The sequence below is a fragment of the Rhamphochromis sp. 'chilingali' genome (assembly GCF_963969265.1).
Source record: "Rhamphochromis sp. 'chilingali' genome assembly, chromosome: 17".
Classification (NCBI taxonomy): Eukaryota; Metazoa; Chordata; class Actinopteri; order Cichliformes; family Cichlidae; genus Rhamphochromis; species Rhamphochromis sp. 'chilingali'.
This window is the reverse complement of record NC_137944.1, coordinates 7932963-7951818: the sequence shown is the minus strand read 5'-3', so window position 1 is coordinate 7951818 and position 18856 is coordinate 7932963. Positions and strand designations below refer to the sequence as shown.

The 18856-nt window shown below is 39.2% G+C and overlaps 1 protein-coding gene across 1 annotated transcript in view; it reads right to left on the bottom strand.

Annotated features, from left to right (window-relative positions):
• Positions 1 to 18856, bottom strand: part of khdrbs3 (KH domain containing, RNA binding, signal transduction associated 3) — a 160803-nt gene that overhangs the window by 84560 nt on the left and 57387 nt on the right. Inside the window, exon 2 of the mRNA XM_080862699.1 lies at positions 3933 to 4051. Within this exon, the coding sequence (XP_080718825.1) occupies positions 3933 to 4051 (119 nt within the window). The remainder of the gene's footprint in view (positions 1 to 3932; positions 4052 to 18856) is intronic.

Here is an 18856-nt window from a genome sequence, read left to right as displayed (position 1 = left end):
ATTTTGGGGAGTTTGGAGGGTTTTGTGACCTCCTCTCTATCCTTAATGATGAGTTCATATATATATATAATCTGATGCCTACGTAGACGTTTTTTTCCTATAATCTGGCCTTAACAATGTCAGAAATCCTCACTTCAGAAGAAGTAGAAGAAGAAGTAATGAGTTAGCAGGAGGGTGGCCCTTGAGCTAAAGCAGCTTGTATTAGACAGTGAATGAACTAAAGTGTTGCACCAAGATGAAAAATATAAAGAGGAATAATTTGTAAGTGCTAATAAAATTAACATGCTAATAAAGCTATTCTAATAGGTCTCAAGGATAAAAAATGGGCAAACAATATTTCACTTGCCAGTAGAGATATTATAATACCAGTAAACAGTTTTGCATGTATGGTCTCTGAAAGCTTTCAGATGAAATCATTTTCATGGTGCATTCTGGGTTTTCCAAAAAAACAAAAGCAAAATGTTTCTGCCATGATGTGTTCAATATTGACAAGCAATGCTTATGTTTCTTAAAGCTAGGTTAAAGCCAGCTGTGCTCAAGTGGTGCATGCACATTCCTAAATTGTGTTGCCTTCATCATATAACCCCACAGTAAACCTGTTTTAATGTAAAAGTGTGGCAGGACGAGATCTTTAAAGAGGAGCAGAGCAGCTCATTTTTGCCCCATGGCTATGCAGCAGCTTAATCCAGTCATGTTACACTAATGTTACAGACAATATAGTGACATGATGTAATGGCATGTGTTTGGAGCTATTTTAAGTTTGTGGCTGTTTAAACAGGGATCATGCAGTAAATGTCACAGAGAAGTCTTAATCCCGTTATTTGAACACATCATGAGGCAGTCGGTACATCTGCACACATCTCCTCATATGGACCGTACTCCACATATATAAGTCTATACTGAGCAAATAGCTGTAATCCCTGCTGTTTATCAGATATCAAAATCTGTCTGACTTCCAGTGTGATTGATGCTTTGGGGTTTGGCTAATGCTTCCGTTATCAGGAAGGATTATATGACTTATGAAAACCTGCCCGGGCTTCTGTAGCCGCTTCATGTCATTAGACTGTGTGAGAGGATTGTGCTGCTGCTTTCTGTAATCACCAAAAAAAACAACCTGATGTATTTAATCACAGGTTGTCACTTGCTGCTCTGTTGTGCTGTTACTTGAATGAAAAATAATAATAAGATGCAAATACACAGACCCCTCCCTGCCAAAAAAAAAAAAAAAAAGTTAATTGTTGTATTTTGGCCCAGCTTGTTTTCCCAAACCAAAAAATTGTGGATGATTAGAAAGAATAGGGGACACAGGAAGAGAAAGGATGTCTGATTAATCATGCTTAACTTGAAGGGGGCGGGAGTGGTGGTGAGTACATCTGAGCTCTTTTCATCATTTGCTGAATGTATTACTGCAAGTCTGGCGAAAGGTGTGCGCACAGAGAGCCAGTGCCGAGTGATTATGCTGAGGACAGCAGGACAGGAGCGACAGCAGAAGGATAAATCACAGCTCCCAGCCCAGAGAAACGCCACAGTCTGAACTGGAAATAAACCGGTGGGACTCCTTACGCCTCACTAATGACCTGTGGTGCTTTGTGCCAAAAGAGAGCTTTCTAGGAGAAGGCCTACAGAACCAAGAAGGGTACAGATGAGCTCTGATAGCGCATGGACGTTCAAAAGGTAGAATATTTTTAGTTCCTGGGTAGGCGTGACATTATGTGTCATAGTGATTTATGTCGACAAGGGTTCGATTAAACGTAAAAGACAGCTAACTTAACAGTACTGCCATGTTCACAACACCCCGCACCACATAGTGGATCCCTTTGTAAGCGTCATTCTTTCCAGTATTTTAGAAATTCTAAATAATTCATCAGTGTTGGGTATTAAAAATCACTGCTGACACACGGCTCTATCTCAGCCTAGAATTTGCTGCATGGTGTCCTTGCCTGCTTCATTTTGATAAAAAGCCGTGTTTGCAGACGATGGATTTAACCTCTCTGCACGTGCTCCTAAATGGCCATTTGGAAAATGGCAGTGCCACTTCAATGCCAGAAGCCAAAAGGTGATGCTCGCAGCTCAGGAGAAAAGCCATTCAAGTCAGACAGATCACTCTTGCCACTGCTACCTGTCAGATAGAACAAATTGAATTTGTCTTCCTCCGGTGGCTTGTAGGAGCTCTAAACAGCATATTAGTGGCTCTACTTATCAAAGTTGTCAAAGCAAATCTGTTTAGCTGTGAACCTGGGAGACTCAGATCAGTCTCAGATAGCATTACACACATATGTATGTCATACACAGGCAGCGCTAATTGAGATTATTTTATTTAGCTGAATTACTTTGAGGTTTACAACAGAGTGCATCTTAACCTTACCGGATGACGAATGTATCGTCTTTCCACAGTACAGACAAAGACCTTTATATGGAAATCTAAGCTAAATGTGGTTTTACTTTTTAAACACTTTGAGTTCATTTGACTATTATTTAAACAGATTTTTAAAAACATGAATGAACATGAAATGTGCTTTAAACAGCTGCAATGTCTCAAAGGCTTTAGCTAGCAAAATGTTAGCATTACATGCATTATTATCTATAGAATACAACTATGGAGACTGCATTAATGTAACATACAGTACGTATTGATAAATTAGATTTGACTCTATTTGAATTCCTGGTGTATGCCTATACAATTCACAAAATGCATCTATCTATAGTTTGTCAAGGTTCAGCAGGGGATTCAGTCCTTAAAAATATATGAAATCCCTTTTAAGCCTCAGACAAATTCATTAAATAAAAATTAAAGAAAGAAAAGATGGAGCAAACTGATTTTTAAAGTTTTAAAAAGATGTTACGAGGGACCATTTTTTTTGCATTTTTTTGTAAAAATTTCTAGTTTATAATATTTCATTAAAAAGTACATAAAGTGTTAACTCCTGTTTGATCTACAGTCTTTCACAAATACAAACTAAGTGCTACGTGTGAAATAATAACAATAATAAAGCATGGTGATGTTTATATGCTGAAATGTCACTCTGAGTCTGGTGTTGAGATTGATGAAACCAAACCTAGAGGTTTGTTGGTTCAGCTTTGTCCTCTCCAGTGGTATACTGAAGGTTGCCGCTATCCTTCCCGTGGGGGCTGAGATGAAAACTTGAGCGATGTCCCCCAACTAGGAGCAGCCCTCTCACTTTTACACCAAGCCTCCTCATCACGCTCCCAGTGGGAAATCCCTGTCACGCATCGAGCTTGTGGCTCCAGTAAATGCAGCTGTCGATGAAGGCTCCTGCTAGCGGGTGAGGCTGAAGTGCTCTCAAATGTGCCAACAGTATTATCACTCAAAACGGCTTTACATGGAGGTCATTGTGAAGCCGACCGTCCTGGACTCTATATTTGTGACTTATGGGCCACATTGCAATCACGTTCTCCCCATACAAGCGATAAATTGTCATGAGAAAAACAGCTTCTAGAGCTTGTAAAAGACCCAGAATCTCCCATGTTTCACAAGGAATCATTTGACATTCAATAAAATGAAATCCACTGCGAGGTTATTCGTTGACAAATTAATATACAGATGCATCACAGCGCCACTGACCAAGGTCAACACAAAGGAGAGTTTGGTGCTGGAGAGAGGAACAATTAGAATTAAAGTTATACATTTCAAAAGCTTAAACAGTTCTTTAGACAGAAAGTAACCTCCCTAACATCGTCCTACCCCAGTTCTGTCATCCGACTCTCTGCCTGAACACCATCTACCGGATATGCTACATCTAATAACATAAAGCATCAACAAAAAGTGTCAAGTGGCTGTTGGAAGGAATTTAAATCAAAAGTAGAGCCACTGTAGTTGACTTCATTATCTATAAATAACGCAATCTAAAATTCTCTATCTGTGCACATCACATTCTTGGAGAAATCTCTGGTGGTGATACCATAGCACTTACTTTAGGAAACTGCTTGACTGGTATTAAAACTTTCTGGCCCAGTTTCATGTTCTTGTTGATGACGACATCGATGAACTTCTCCTCCTCCTTCCCCTCGTCTTTCTGAATTTTTTCAATCTCTGGAAAGAAGCAAGAAAAAAAAAAAAGATGAGCTTGTGTTGAAAAGCATGAACTTACAGGTCTGGAGCAGCAGAGAAGTACTAGTGCAAAAAATACATATCTTCACTGAAAGAATAATTGAAGTTTCTTTTATTTTGGGATGCACTGTTTTCAGCACAAGAACAAGATGAGAGTACATCAGTATACGATAGCGGTTAGCCTTGCCTGTCATAATGCCTGGAAACTGCTACACTGGCTACTTGTGTCACACAGTAATGAACACAAAACTCGCTTCTGGTAAAAGCTTTTTCTTCAAAGTCCTGAACTGTTCAACCTCAAGTGAATGCTGCTTCTCAAATTGCTGAGAAAATGTCAAAAGGCTCCTTAAAGTTTTTCAATTTGACACATTAGGATTGTGTCTTTTTTTCAAAACCCAGCTACAGCACATTTACAAAACACACAAACACAGAGTAAATTGTTACTAAAAAGCAAATATTTAGGTTTTTTCTCCTCTGCAAGAACCTCAAACAATTTTACAAGTAAAGCTTTGTTTAAAGAAGTGTTTTTCATGATTTTCTCCAACTTTTCTAATACACAGTAAAAGCTATAACTATCAAACTGTAAACTATAAAATTCCACATTGCAACCTAAAATTGGGCATAAATGAAACATGAAAGAATATGGAAATCTGGTGCAGTATATTAAATCTTTTTGCGTCACTGAGAAGTCATTTAGTGTCGTTCTGAAAAAATAATGTTTTAACGAGCTCAAACAAAACAAGTGTTTTAAAGGTTGGAGATGATCCAATGGAACCTAAACCCCTGACCCTATTACCTCGAAGCCTTGCATACTAAAACGGTATTTTATTATGTTTACTCATGTGATTAAGCAGAATTGGCTGAAATCTGTGTCTTTCAGAAGCTGTAAAAACTTGAGATTTTAAGATATATTTATGCAATGTGTGATTTTGTGAACATTTATGGCATCATTGTGATGCCATAGGGCTGACATAGAGTGCGTTTAATAAAATGTGTTTTACAGCTCTCCCCATGGTTTCTTGAATTTTTTTTCAAGGTCAATTTTGACCTTGGGCGCTAACAATGAAGGTAAAGGTCAAATGCTTAACCAACCTAGGTACTCATGTCCCCCAAGACCTAGTATATTGTTGTGAAGTTTGACTAAGATCCATGAAAATTGTGGGTAATATAAAGTTTTGACCTTGACCCGATTTTCACCTAAATTAAATCAGCTCGAGCTGTTATTGGTTTCCACCATCACACAAAATGTGAAAACGATATCTTGAAAACTGTGGGTGCTAGACTGGTAGCAAAGACAGACAGCACCGATTACATACCCCCTCACTTCAGGGGGAGAACAAAATAAACACAACTGAACCAGTGACAGCAGTACAGTATGTTCTGAGTCAGTTTTAAGTACTGACCTACTTTAAATTACTTCTGAAAACACATTTTTTACAGTCTTATTTTTTCATGTGCTTTTATTATATGTGATCTTTATCTTAGATTTCTTTTTTATTGCCTGCTTATAATTATTTCCCATTGATATATTGTTATTGTATTATTCTTTCTGCTTTCTGGCTTTTGTTCTTTTACTGGTATTCATAATTTCTCTTGCTATTTTATGTTTTCCATTGCGTATCCTTGTTTCTTGTTACTTCTTGAACACTTGCTAAGCCAAAGGTTGCTGGTTTGTTTCCAGTAGGAAAGGGCATCTGGTATAAACCTCTGTCTAATTGAACATGCAGCGTAATCCCTTGTGGCGAGGGAGCAGCTGAATGTACCTGATTTTTTCAGGTGGTGACTGTTTCCACTAATAACTTCACCTGTGAGTCTGAATGAAATTAAACCCTCACTAACTAGTTCTTTCTACTGTTTCCTTGCAGTCTGTATTTACGCATTAAAATGCCAATAAAGGTTTCCAGTCACGTGAAGAAAAGCAATTTCTTCACCTGCTCTTATCCACTGTTGCTTTGTTTTGTTGTGAGAGTGCAAATGAATGCAGAAGAAACTCAAATGAAAGCTGTCTGTATGCAGGAAAACTGCTCCGTCTGCCACAATCTTCTAATCATATCATTTCTTGTAAACTTTGCTGCAGGGTGACAGCAGCCATCCACCTTTCTCATTCTGGCAGAGAAAGCTGCAGCATGAAGGGTGAGTCAAAAAGAGGGCGCTCATTTAGCTCCTAAATATTTTTGCATATTGAAATTGTTAATACAAAAAAAAGTGCTCAAAAGAATGAGCACCTCTATGAGAGCAGAAGCTTTGGCAGGTGTATGTTAACACAACACCACAATCATGCCAGGAGCAGCTGTCCCAGTAAATTTACCCCAAACTCAGACCATTCGGTGATAAAGAAACAAGAGATCCAAATGTCTGGCTCTGAAGGCCTCAGTTACAATGTTAAATGTTAAAGTTGCAGACGGTACAATTAGAAGAAGGCTGAACAAGTACAGCTTGTTTGGAAATGTTGCCTGGAGCAAGGCTCCAACAAAGCATCTGAACAACTCGCAAGACTTTTGGTTACAAGACGAGACCAATGTTTGGCCATAGTACACATCACCACGTTTGGTAAGAACCCCGACACAGCATATAAGCACTATCACATCAAACCAACTATCCAGAATGCTGTTGGTGATTTGGGCTTGAAGTCACTGAATTGACCATAACATGCTTGGTTTGTTTGGTAAATCTCACTGATCATAATCTGTCAACAATAAAATTATTGCTTAATTAAATTATGACATTTGTTTGTGTAATACAAATTAGAGGCTCCATGGTGTAATGGATGACACATTTGCTTATCTTACCTCACTGTGACTCCTGTGATGCATGTGTCACATGAATTTAAGGTGAATGAATTACTAAATTACCAATAAACAGTATATAGTATATATAACAAGTGATATTCAAAATTCATTATTACCATGATTATAAAAAAAATAAATTGAGATGCTATTGGGACTCTCTCTGTGGGGACACAGATCTTTTCTAAGCCTGGAAATGGGAAAGAAAATGACCCTCATCAGTATATTTTTACTGTCAAACTCTTAGTTCCCTTCAGTATCACCCATCTCACCTATTGGCTGAGTCACAGCCATCATTAATACTTTCTAATTTGAGCAGAGACACCGATTTACTTGAGCACACACGACATGCGCTGCAGTCTCTTTCATGTTCCTGTGGAAAAAAATGAAAGGGAGGACACTGGCACTTGCACCTCCAGGCTACCAAAAATACTGGCTGTCACGCCTCTTCTTTCGGGAGAGGGAGACTTTGATGTATTTGGAGATGTAACCTTGAACATTTAATCAGATGGATAACATCTGTGTTTCAGCGCCAGGAAAATGGTTTTGCAGAGAGGTGCAGGAGGGGTCCGCGACAAAAGACTCGGGGCTAAAAGCCCAACAGGAGGAAAGGGTGAGGGAGAAGGTGAACTCCATCACAGATTTATGTCTCCCGCACAAAATGATTCTCCAACAGGACAAAAAAACATTAGATAAAACCAGAACAATCAACCTTTGTTTTTTTGAGTCGAGGTTTACGAAGACGACTTGAGAATCTGATCTGACAGTGATTAGATGAAGGCAAAACAAGGTCTGTTTCTGTTTCTATAAAGTTGAACACACTCTGGTTTAACACATCACATGAGCAGATGCACCACATACCCGTTTTTCAATTACAAGAGCTGACCATATCAGCTCTGCAAACTAGAAACTGCGAGCCAATTGTAATTTCCCAACAAAGCTCTGCAGCATTACATTAGCAGAATGTAATTAAAACCTTTGATACGAGTTTTAACGGGGATAAAAGAAGTATCAGCGAGATGGAGATATCTTTAAGCTTTGGTTTATCCCAAAGGGGGCACGGAGTTAATGTTTTTCTGAGAAAAAAGACAACATTAATATTAATGCATCACCTAGCAACATGCCAAGACATAGTTTCCTCCTTTCACCAGGCTTTACGTTGGGAGACAGTAAGTGAGACTGTGATTCAACTGCATCCCCCCCCTCAAGCTTACAGCACAAGAAAACGCTGTATTTCAAGTCCAAATGAGCCCCAACAGGGCAGTGCAATCAATCAGCAGGTGTAATAGGCAGCCAAAACAGCAGTTTCAAATGAGCTCACCCTCTAAACATGGCATCAGAATCAGCTAGTGCAAATTAACCAACCACAGTTTCCTTCAAAATCCTGTTTGCGGCACAGAAATGTAGAAAATGTGGAACTGAGAAGCTCCTCCACCTCAGAGTCCTGCTCACACCAAAGAGATGAAACATGCATCACTGACACATGCACTGTGTGCCTGTTGTTTTCTTTTTTCTTTCCTACCAGCTCTATCAGATTCCTCTGTTCCAACTCAATTTGCTTGTCTATGCACGAGGCACGACAAAAACCTCTATTGAATTTTCACCTAGGGCTGCTCGATTATGGCAAAAATGATAATCATGATTATTTTCACTGAAACTGAGATCTCGATTATTTGACGATATTTATTTAACAATAACAATGTATTGAATAATGACTTTAAAGATTGTCAAAAAATAATATAAAATAGTGTGCAAATACTGATAACAGTGCAAATGTTTGCAATATAAAAAATAAATGAAAAATGTAAACATCTATGTTTAGTGAAATTTGCAGTGTTGCTCTGTGGTGCAGCTACGACACTGTAGCAAAGTTTACACACTATGTCTACTTGATCCACGTCTGACTCCGCGAACCCATAATGTTTCCACACCACTGAAGTTTTTTTTACCTCTCTTTTCAACCAGCAGTCACTCTCCTCTCCAAATAACTTCTGCTTAGCTTTCCGAGCTTCCCTCGGGTCCTCTTAATCAGCGGTCCCCAACCCCCGGGCCTCGGACCGGTACCGGCCCGTGAGTCGTTTGGTACCGGGCCACGAGAGTTGAGGCTCAGGTGTGAAATGTATAGTTTTCAGGGTTTTTATCTGTTTTCAGCGTTATTTTGTTTTTTATCGTTTACTCGGTTTTCCTGGGTCTTTTCACGTGTGTTATGAATAAATTTTCTTTTTTTCGGTACCGCTACTAGTTTTATTTTGTTGTATTTATCCACGACACCTTAAAGGCCGGTCCATGAAAATATTGTCGGGCATAAACCGGTCCGTGGCGCAAAAAAGGTTGGGGACCGCTGCTCTTAATTGTTGTGACACGTGTTCGAAATGCAGAGAGGTGCGCTCGAATTGCCACACGGAACAGCACGAGAATAAAGCATGAGGGAGGGGCTAATAATCGGCTCAGTCATTTTTAATGATCGTTGAAAGCCCAGATCGTAATCATGATTAAAATTCGATTAATTGAACAGCCCTATTTTCACCCCAACTTCTTGCATCTGAAATTGGTAAATGGTAAATGGCCTGTATTTGTATAGCGCTTTTTCTAGTCCCTAAGGACCCCAAAGTGCTTTACACAACCAGTCATCCACCCATTCACACACCCACTGGTGATGGCAAGCTACATTGTAGCCACAGCCACCCTGGGGCGCACTGACAGAGGCGAGGCTGCCGGACACTGGCACCACCACTCTGACTACCACCAGTAGGCAACGGGTGAAGTGTCTTGCCCAAGGACACAACAACCGAGACTGTTCAAGCTCGAACCGGCAACCTTCCGATTATAAGGCGAACTCCCAACTCTTGAGCCACGATCGCCCCTTGTTTAAGGTACGCTCTCAGAAACAGGGGTACAGTAAGAGTCTCCCTGCAAATAAAACCTACATAAATGTACCATCTCAGGCTAATTTTCTGGACCAAAAAGGTTCCCAAACTATTAAAAGTTACACCTGTAGACAGTGTTTCCTGATACTGCAACAAGAGACTAATTTTACTTTAAGTTTTTAAAGATTTTATTATTGTCTAACCCTCGTTCACAGCATGTCTTTTGTCTTGCCTCCTTCCTCTCAACCCCAACCAAACAATGTTAAGAAGACTTGACCTCTGACTTGACCTTGAGGTCGAGGTCACTAAGGCTACGTCCACACGTACACGGGTATTTTTGAAAACGGAGATTTTCCGTTTTCGTTTTAAAAAATAATCCCGTCCACACGTAAACGTAGAAATGAAGGAAAACGCTGCTAGGAACATGCCAAAGCAGCAGGTGGCGCTATATTCTTAACCATGTAGAAATGTTGGCCAATCAGAAGTCTAGAAGCCCCGTTGGGAAATAGTAAACAAGGATGGGGCACAGAAGCAGAACCGAGTCGTATGTGTGGAGGGACAGTAACTGTGTGTATATGTAAGCATTTAAACACTGCAGAGAGTAGAATTAACAGAAACAGTATTGTAGAAATTCATTTCACCGAAATAATAACGTGGCGCACAGTGTGACGTCAAAAAAGGCGCACACCTTTGACGCTGCGTTTTCTGCGTTTTTCTCGTCCACACGTAAATGCAAAAACTGAGTTTTCAAAAATATCCACCCTGGCCGGAGTTTTTAAAAATCTCAGTTTTCAGTGACCGAAAACGCCGTTTACGTGTGGACGAAAGGCGCAAACGCATAGAAAAATCTGCGTTTTCAAAAATACCTGGGTATGTGTGGACGTAGCCTAAGATTCAACCTTGTTTGAGATTTTTAAAAGAAACACCTATGGTATCGATGTGAAACTCCTACGGCACTTCACATTCACAAGCTTGGGTGTCAGGGTGGCTCACCTGCCCGGCAGGTAGACAACACCATCAGCCTTTTACAGCTGAGGTATAAAAAACCTACAAGGCTACAAATCAGGGCTGGGCAATTAATCAAATTTTGTATCCAAAGAATTTTGAAAAATAGTCATTTGCATAAGCATTTTTTATTTTTTTTGCATTTATAAGAGATAGAAATGTTTCTTATAAATCAGCTGCACCCCATTTCCTTTAGATTAGTACACCTGATTTATACCTACGCACTGTTTAGTTCAGTCCTAATAAAGATCTCTAAAAGACAGCCTTCTGTCAAATAGATCAATCTATAGGAAACATAACTCCCAAGGTGAACCTGAAAAAGGATCTGTCCTTGTCTCCAGGTATAAGGGTGCAATGACTGTAGCCTTGTACCCCTAAAGGTACAATGAGGTACTTTATTTCCTGACAGTGTAGCATCAGAAGTCTTTACTCTTGTTACACTGGCTGTGCTTTATGTGAATCTCTCATTCAACAGAAGACGGCGACTCGTGAAGAAATTCAGTGGGTTGATAGAGCTTTTGAAGCCAATGTGTGTCAGTTGCTCCAAGACCCAAATGGAATAAATTAATGAAACATTGAATTTTGAAGATTTCCTTAAAACATCTTGAGGAGCCACTTGGCCTACATATTGTTGAATATGTATGTACATCCTGTTCCCCTGATGAGGGCTGTTGCTGCTTAAACATGTCGATTTTTTCATTATTGCTGAAGAGCAGCTAAATCTTTTTTTCAATATATTTGCTTCCACGGTTATGTGAAAACGTAAGAAGTGGAAATCTTTCACTCTATTTCATTATTACTAGATCGAAACAGTGCCTACGCATGAAGGTTATATACTCATATGATATAAAGCGTTATTTATAGTTCTAATTTCACAGATACATTGGAAAATGTATCTGTGAACCTACATTTAATAAAACCACCAACATTTTTAAATTATAATCTGGTGTTCTAGATTAGATGCCAATGATTAGAACCTCCTTAAAAGCCGCAGCGTGCAACATGGGTTTAATAAGCATTAGTAGGATACCATCATCTGATGAACGCAGGCCGCACAGCTGATAATAACTACTGAACTGAGGCCATGACATGGAGCCGTTACTCTTCCACTATTTGTTTTTTATGCTACATCCCTGTTGGCTTGGTCACAATAACCGCCATATATAACATCATACAAGCTGCTTATGCTCCCATTACTCAACTAGACTTTGCTTCTTTCTTTGTTAGTCGTTGGAGCCAGCTAAAGATATCGTCATAATCCTGGTCCTCTGGCACAGCCTAAAATCTCTCTCTAAGAAGTGACAAGAGGAACATGTTTTATTTAAACCTGGTGCTCATCTTTGCTGAAGTGTTTGGTGTCAAGAGCGAAAGATCTCTGGTGGCTTCATATAAGCCTGGCAAGAGATTTAAAAGGATCTCCAAATCATTTCAGCTGAAGAGTTTCACTGTACAATCTTCTACATGTAGAAGACTGCTGCTAATTTGACCAGGACAAATCACCAACAACAATAACTGTTATCTGTGGCACTCCTTTGTGTTTCTAGTTTCTTGCTTCTTCTTTCTTTCAGTGTCCCCCATCTCTGTCTTCTTTTTTCCCGGAGTTTCTTCTTTTAGTTCCTTCCTACTTTATATTCAAGGTAAATTTTCTCTTATGTTTTAGTGTTGTCCTTTCCAGCCTTTGTTCATTTTCCCCTCTTTTCCAATATTTTTCCAGCCTTCATTGCTTCTACCTTTTCCAACTCATTCAGTCTTTTATCAGTCCATCTCTTTGCCCTCTTCATGCAGGAGTTCCTGTTTTGTTTGACCGAGCCTTTGGCTTCACTTTTTTAGTTATCGGGTTAAATAAAGGTTTATTTTCTGTTTTCAAGGCCTCCCTCGTGTGTTGGCATTTGGATACAAAGAAGTCTCAATAAACCCCCAAAATTTAATCATGTGTTCTGAACAAAGAAACACGAGGATCTAATCTTCACAGTAACACAGGAATCAGAGTGACAGAGGGCCAATCCAGACAGACACTATGAAGACTCAGACATAAGAAGACATGGTAAAGGTTGAAACCCCAACACATAAGTGTAGTAAACAAGAATCATGGTCCAAAAATGGTCCTACATTTACAGCTAGTATATATGTGTACACAGAGAAGGCTTTTGTTCTTCAGCGATAAGAAAAAGCAACAAGTTTCAGCAGCAATAATCCCCATGAGGGGAACATGATATCCATATTTAGTAATGTTTAGGCCAAGTGGCTCCTTCAGAGCTCACAGAGCAGAATGTCAGAGTGAAGCATAACTTAAGAAAAAACTTCAAAACTCAATATTTTATTCATTCAATCCATATGGGTCTCTGTTCAGCTGAGACATAATAATGGCATAAAAACAGCTCAATTCTTTTCATTTTCCACACAACTTCACAAGTCAAGAGTGTTGCTGAATGGTGTGCACAGAACTTGGCAATTAACTTGAAGAGTACAAAACAAGAAAAATAAAAACAGAGTTAAAAGAAACTGAAAAAGCACAACAGCACCTCTCTTCTCCATGTGCGTCTGCTCTTCCCTGAGCCCCTTCGTGTTTGGGAGTTTTTTGTTTTTTTTTAAAGTTTCTCTTGCATCAAATGTGTCAACTTTCCAACCTATGCACACATGAAAATATATTTACAATCTATAAAATATGTCAGCCTGAGTGACGTCGTCCCACGACGGGACACCGCCCCAGCTGTCTGCTTTCCTATTAGAAATGGAATCACTTAAAAGCAGCTCTGTGATTTAGGTCTTCCCATTTAAAATTCATAAGCTGGGTAGATTTTGTGGGATTATGCATGACTTCAGCTGCATGCTACAGAGTCAAGTTAGGGACGGAAGCAACTGGGTCATTAAGTCTAACAATTTCAGAGCTATGGCATAAATACACTATGTTCACACTGGGTGTACAACCCGATATCACGCATCTATTACACGCAAAGCTGGTCCACAGTGTCCATTTCACGATTTGCTTCTAAAAAACATGAAATATACACACATACAGAAATTGCAGTAAGTTGCAGTAACAGCAGAGGGAGATTTTATTTCGAACCAACATGAAAATAATCATGAGGAAGTGTTTAAACAGACATTATTAATAAATTAACATGTATATACATATTAGCTGCTCAGCTTAATCGTTTCTGGTGATTAAGGACCCTGGAATGCACTTCATACGTTTTTTGTTTGTTACAGACTTCGTGGCTTTAAATATATTACCTCCACCTGCTGTTAATCCAACTTCAGCATGCGTGCCCTATTCACGTGTTTTTAGAAGCAAAGCATGAAATGGTCACGGTGGACCGGTGTGTCTATTACACGTTTTGCCGTGATACTGGGTTGGGGTGAACCCACATTGTCAGTAGACAATGACAACCAGGAGGATCATCAAAGTGAGTCACATGCTGTGACTCACTTTGATCTGCAGTGCAAACACTACAGGTAACTGTTTGTTTCTATGACTCTTTCTGTTATCTTTTATTTGAGCAAATCTTCCTCCAAAAAGCGACCCAGTGGGTTGATTATTTAAGCAACCCTGTGCACTCAGAGCTGTGATGTTTGGGCCCCAGCTCAAAAAGTCACAGCTCTGGAAACTGACTGAAGAAATTAAGAAGAGGTTTTTTTAATATTTCAACACACCTGGTAAAATGGTGCCCCTGGTGGTGAAAGTTTTCGTACATTCTGTAGTTTTTAATGACAAAAATTGCCTTTTAAAGCTATAAGCTATATGTACTATAATCAGCAGGTATATAAAGTATAACATTAGTATTATTAAATATGGTAATGGTCTTGAACAGTGTTTTTTCCTTAAACTAAACACCAGATCTGACAGAGAAGATCTAAATTTCATATATATCTATATAGTGAGTCCCTAGTTTATAACACTAAGTGCAATAATCTTTTCTGGCATCGTTGTATTTTTACTCAGTTGTATATAGCATTCGTATTCTATTTTTATCTTATTGTATATTTTTATTCTATTTTATTCTACTGTATATAGTATATTATTTTATTCTATTCTGTACAGCTGTGTACTGTATTTATTCTTATTGTATTCTAATTTTTGCGTCATAACTTTTGCACTGTCCACTTCCTGCTGTGACAAAACAAATTTCCCACGTGTGGGACTAATAAAGGTTATCTTATCTTATCTTATCATGAAGAGCTTGCTACTGGCTTCCTAAATCAGTCAGATTAGCACTCTGTGTCTCATTTATTAGTCCTGCACAACAACAAAACTGTAAAGCAACATTTGGTGATTTGTCATCCAATATTTCTTGACAAACAATGCTCCATTGATCTGATTCACTCATTCTTGTCTAGTTGTTTCACCGTCACCATCCAGCCTGCATGCTTAGCTAGACTAACTGCCCTTGACTACCTTCTTTCTTAATGCTCAGGCATCTCAAATATTCACCCTGTCACTCTCCTCTGACAATCCAGTTTGACAAAATGTTGAGTTGTTCAGTGAATGTTAAAAAGCAGCTGTTCATTTAATCCCATGCTACACTAAAACCCACAATTTAAGAGAAACTTTACTTTGTCTTCAATTATCATGGTTTCATTTTTAATAACTGATTACCAATAATACCAAAGTGGTAAGAACCAGTGTTGCTTTAATGTAAATGTGAAAAGAGCACTGGGTCAGCGGTTTTCTAATAAGGCAGTGTGGGTGCTCTTAGTGGCCACACTTCGGTAAACAATATATATGAAGCGAAAGTTCACAGCTAAGAAATATAATGAGCGCTACATCGGCACTGATTCAAGCGCTAATTACCCAAGAGCCCGCAGTGGCTTTGGATGTTCAAGGATATTCAAACCGTTCGTGTCAAAAACTTTGAAAGACTTTGAATTATAGATCTAATGACACCTTTTTGTGGTGCAAACGAAAGCTGCGGATGAGAAAAAAAGGAGCATAGAAAATGAATGAAAGCCCAGCCAGCGTTGTACTTCATAGAGAATGTGCAGCTACACTGCTCTGGGTTCAATTTAGCACAACTGACTGGTGCTTTAGAATTAATCATACATTAAAAAGTGTTTTATGCCACATTTTTTTATGTTACTCGTGGATTTTAGTTTTTTTTATGTTTGTGGTATTTATCTAACTGAGGTGCCCTCAGGGCAACACGCACTTCTTAGCTGTACTAAACAGAGACTGTCAGGAGTTACATGTGCTTGTATGCAATATTAACAGACAAGTCTTTGGTCTCAAATAAAGGGAAAAAACATTATTATGTTTATGTTTTTTCTCTCCAGGCAATGCAGATCACATTCCTAATCGGAGAACGCTGACAAAACTGACACTTTTTCTGTCTTCGTTTGTATTTTATGAGCGTTATTATCATTTGCACTACTTTTCATTTGACTAGAGCACAGACAGGATGTACCTGCATGGAAAGAGCTTATGACTCAAATGCGTTTCCTTCCGTAAATAATTGAATTGAAAATTGCAAGACAGTGGGTTTCTCTTCTGCTCCAGCGAGTGTCTGAAGCAATAAAAACATGTCTTGTCTAAACAGCACAATGGCAGTTTATCGGCAGCTTTCTGCCACTTCCTTTATGCAGCTGATGCTGTATGCAGCTGTCTGCGGCAGACACACTCATTATTTTGTTGTTTTGCAATTACGGGTCAAATGAATGAAATGCTCAAATAGGGGCAAACACATTATTATTTTCATTTTCCAGTTTCCATCCAGCAGAACATGCTAATATAAACTCAATGAAAGGACACGGAGGTCATCCAGAAAGTTGAAATACTCAGAATATAAAGTAAGAATATTCACAAAGGAAGCTTGTTAACAAAACAGAAGCTGTGCGGGAGTTTGAACAGCTCTGCTTCTTCAACTTTAAAGATTTTTTTTCTCTATTCATGCCCGTGTAACGTTTTTTTATTTGTGGTTTGAAGTAGATGGAGCTTCATTGGAAACGCATGTCCATGCACCAAAGGTCAGTGAATGAACTTTGTGTTCAACCATATATATTTAAAGTGAGACACAAGTACGAGTTATGGAACAGACCTGGTTCAGTGATTTCCAAAACAAAGAAATATTTAGCAAACACTGGCTAACCAAGATCGAGAGGTTACTGTTGCTTTTCTAACCAAGAGTAAGGAACATACTGTTCAGAATGGGTTTTTATTAGTTATTATATTTGTAAATGTTTTCTGATTTTTACTTGGTAATTTGCTCATTTATCTGTAAGAAGAAGATAAAAACTAAGGATCTCAATAATTTACTTAAAGTGATTACAGAGTAGCAACATTACAGTGATTATGCTGTATTATAAACCAGTCTTTTAATATGTAAAATTAATAATGCGTAGTTCTTCTGGATGAAAATTGCAATTCACTTAATAGTGATTATCTCCTTTACAATCGGTGCCATTCTGCTCAGAGGCTGAACTTAAAATAAGTGTCTCAGTTTTTCTTTAGTCATACTTAAGAACTACTGAGATTGTTTTTTAATACTGCTGAAGAGCTCCTGTCACGTTGACCATCTGAGGCATGCAGCACTCCTCTCAAGTAAAAATCATTCTGGAGAAATACATGTAGTGAGTCCTGCTATTAGAGAAGCTGGAACTGCTTCCACTTTCTTTTGAACCTTTCTAACAGCATTATTTGACCAATAAAACAACTGTTGATCTTTTTTTTCTTATTAAATAAATGTTTCAGCTCAGCACGACAGCTTTCAAAGCCTTGGTCGTTTTTGGCTGAAACACTCATATTTACCAGTCTCAATAAATTAGAACACCATTTCTTTTCCTTTGTCTGCTCATCCTATAAAAACTGCACAGGGGGACTGAGTGACTGCCGAGAGCATGGTCAGTGCCAGATATGGTTTTGCTCACATAAACTTCATGTGTGCTAACAGTGTGACGGCACACATTTAGCATGAATGATGGTGTCAAAGCTGTGACCCCTGAAAGAGAAACTAACACAGGGTGGAAAAAGAAAAAGAAAAAAAAAAAAAAAGAATGAAACACATCTCGACTCGCTCCTGTCCTGAAATCTCAATTTCACTCTGGCTCCTCCATTGCCTTGACAAGGTCAGGCTGGCAGCAGGAATTCGTCTCGCCCCCTAATCTGGAGATTACATTCTCGGCGGCTGGGCAAGGCCCTCCCCCCTTTCCCTTTCCTGTTTTGCCTCTCTCCTCGCAACCCTGCCAGCCTGGCTCTCTACTGCAGGGTAACGAGCCAAGACCCACTTACAGTGTGGAGATAATGTCCGCGGATTAAGACAGAGAGCCCCTCGAGTGGGGCCTCTTTCGTTTCAGTATCTGGCCTGTGAAGCATCATAAATACAGCTAGCCAGTCAGAGACTCCACTCTGTGAATGTCGGTGGAAGTCAAACTCTGTCCTCCTATGAAATGTGTGTAAGCATATGATCCTAATCCGCCAAACTTAGTGGTAATGGCTACGGCATTACACAAACACAAAAGAACATTTCCGCAGCGAAAAATCATGGCAACTTTGGGGACGGTCTTGTCACCCTTGGGGTGAGTCACCGATTTAAAATGGCTGTGTAAGAACATTAAAGTTCCCTGAAGATCCCCTTGGGTGGCAGGGTTGTTCACAGTGCAAGAGTTTGGATTTTCAGGACATTTAACGCAACAAAGAAGCTAGAATTGCTTCAGGCGTCTACCTCGCGTGACAGCACATACTCCAGGCCCGGGTTCTTTGTTTAGCATTAAGATAGTTGCAGGGTGCATTCACCTCGGCACCGATCCATTTACATACTTGCTCACAACGAGATTATCAAAATGTTCTCAACCTGCCAAAAGTTTGCTTTAACAAAACTGCCAGTCTGTGAAGTTATGAGCAGTCACATTAAACAGCCAGGTGTAATAGATGGAGGTTGTCCTGGATAGTTTACAATCCAGGAACTGCTTTGAACAAGCTGGGAAAAATGTAAAAACAAAAACTGCCAAAGTTTGTCATGGTCAGCGCTTTATCTGCATCACAGAAAACAGATACTAGTGATCATAAAAAAATTAAATCTTTAATTGACCCGTTTCTATGACCTTGCCATCAACATAACACACAAGCGCTAAGTGGATTTATGAATTTTATTAAAAGACATATTCTATGACTTGCTGACTGTGCTATACACAGCAGA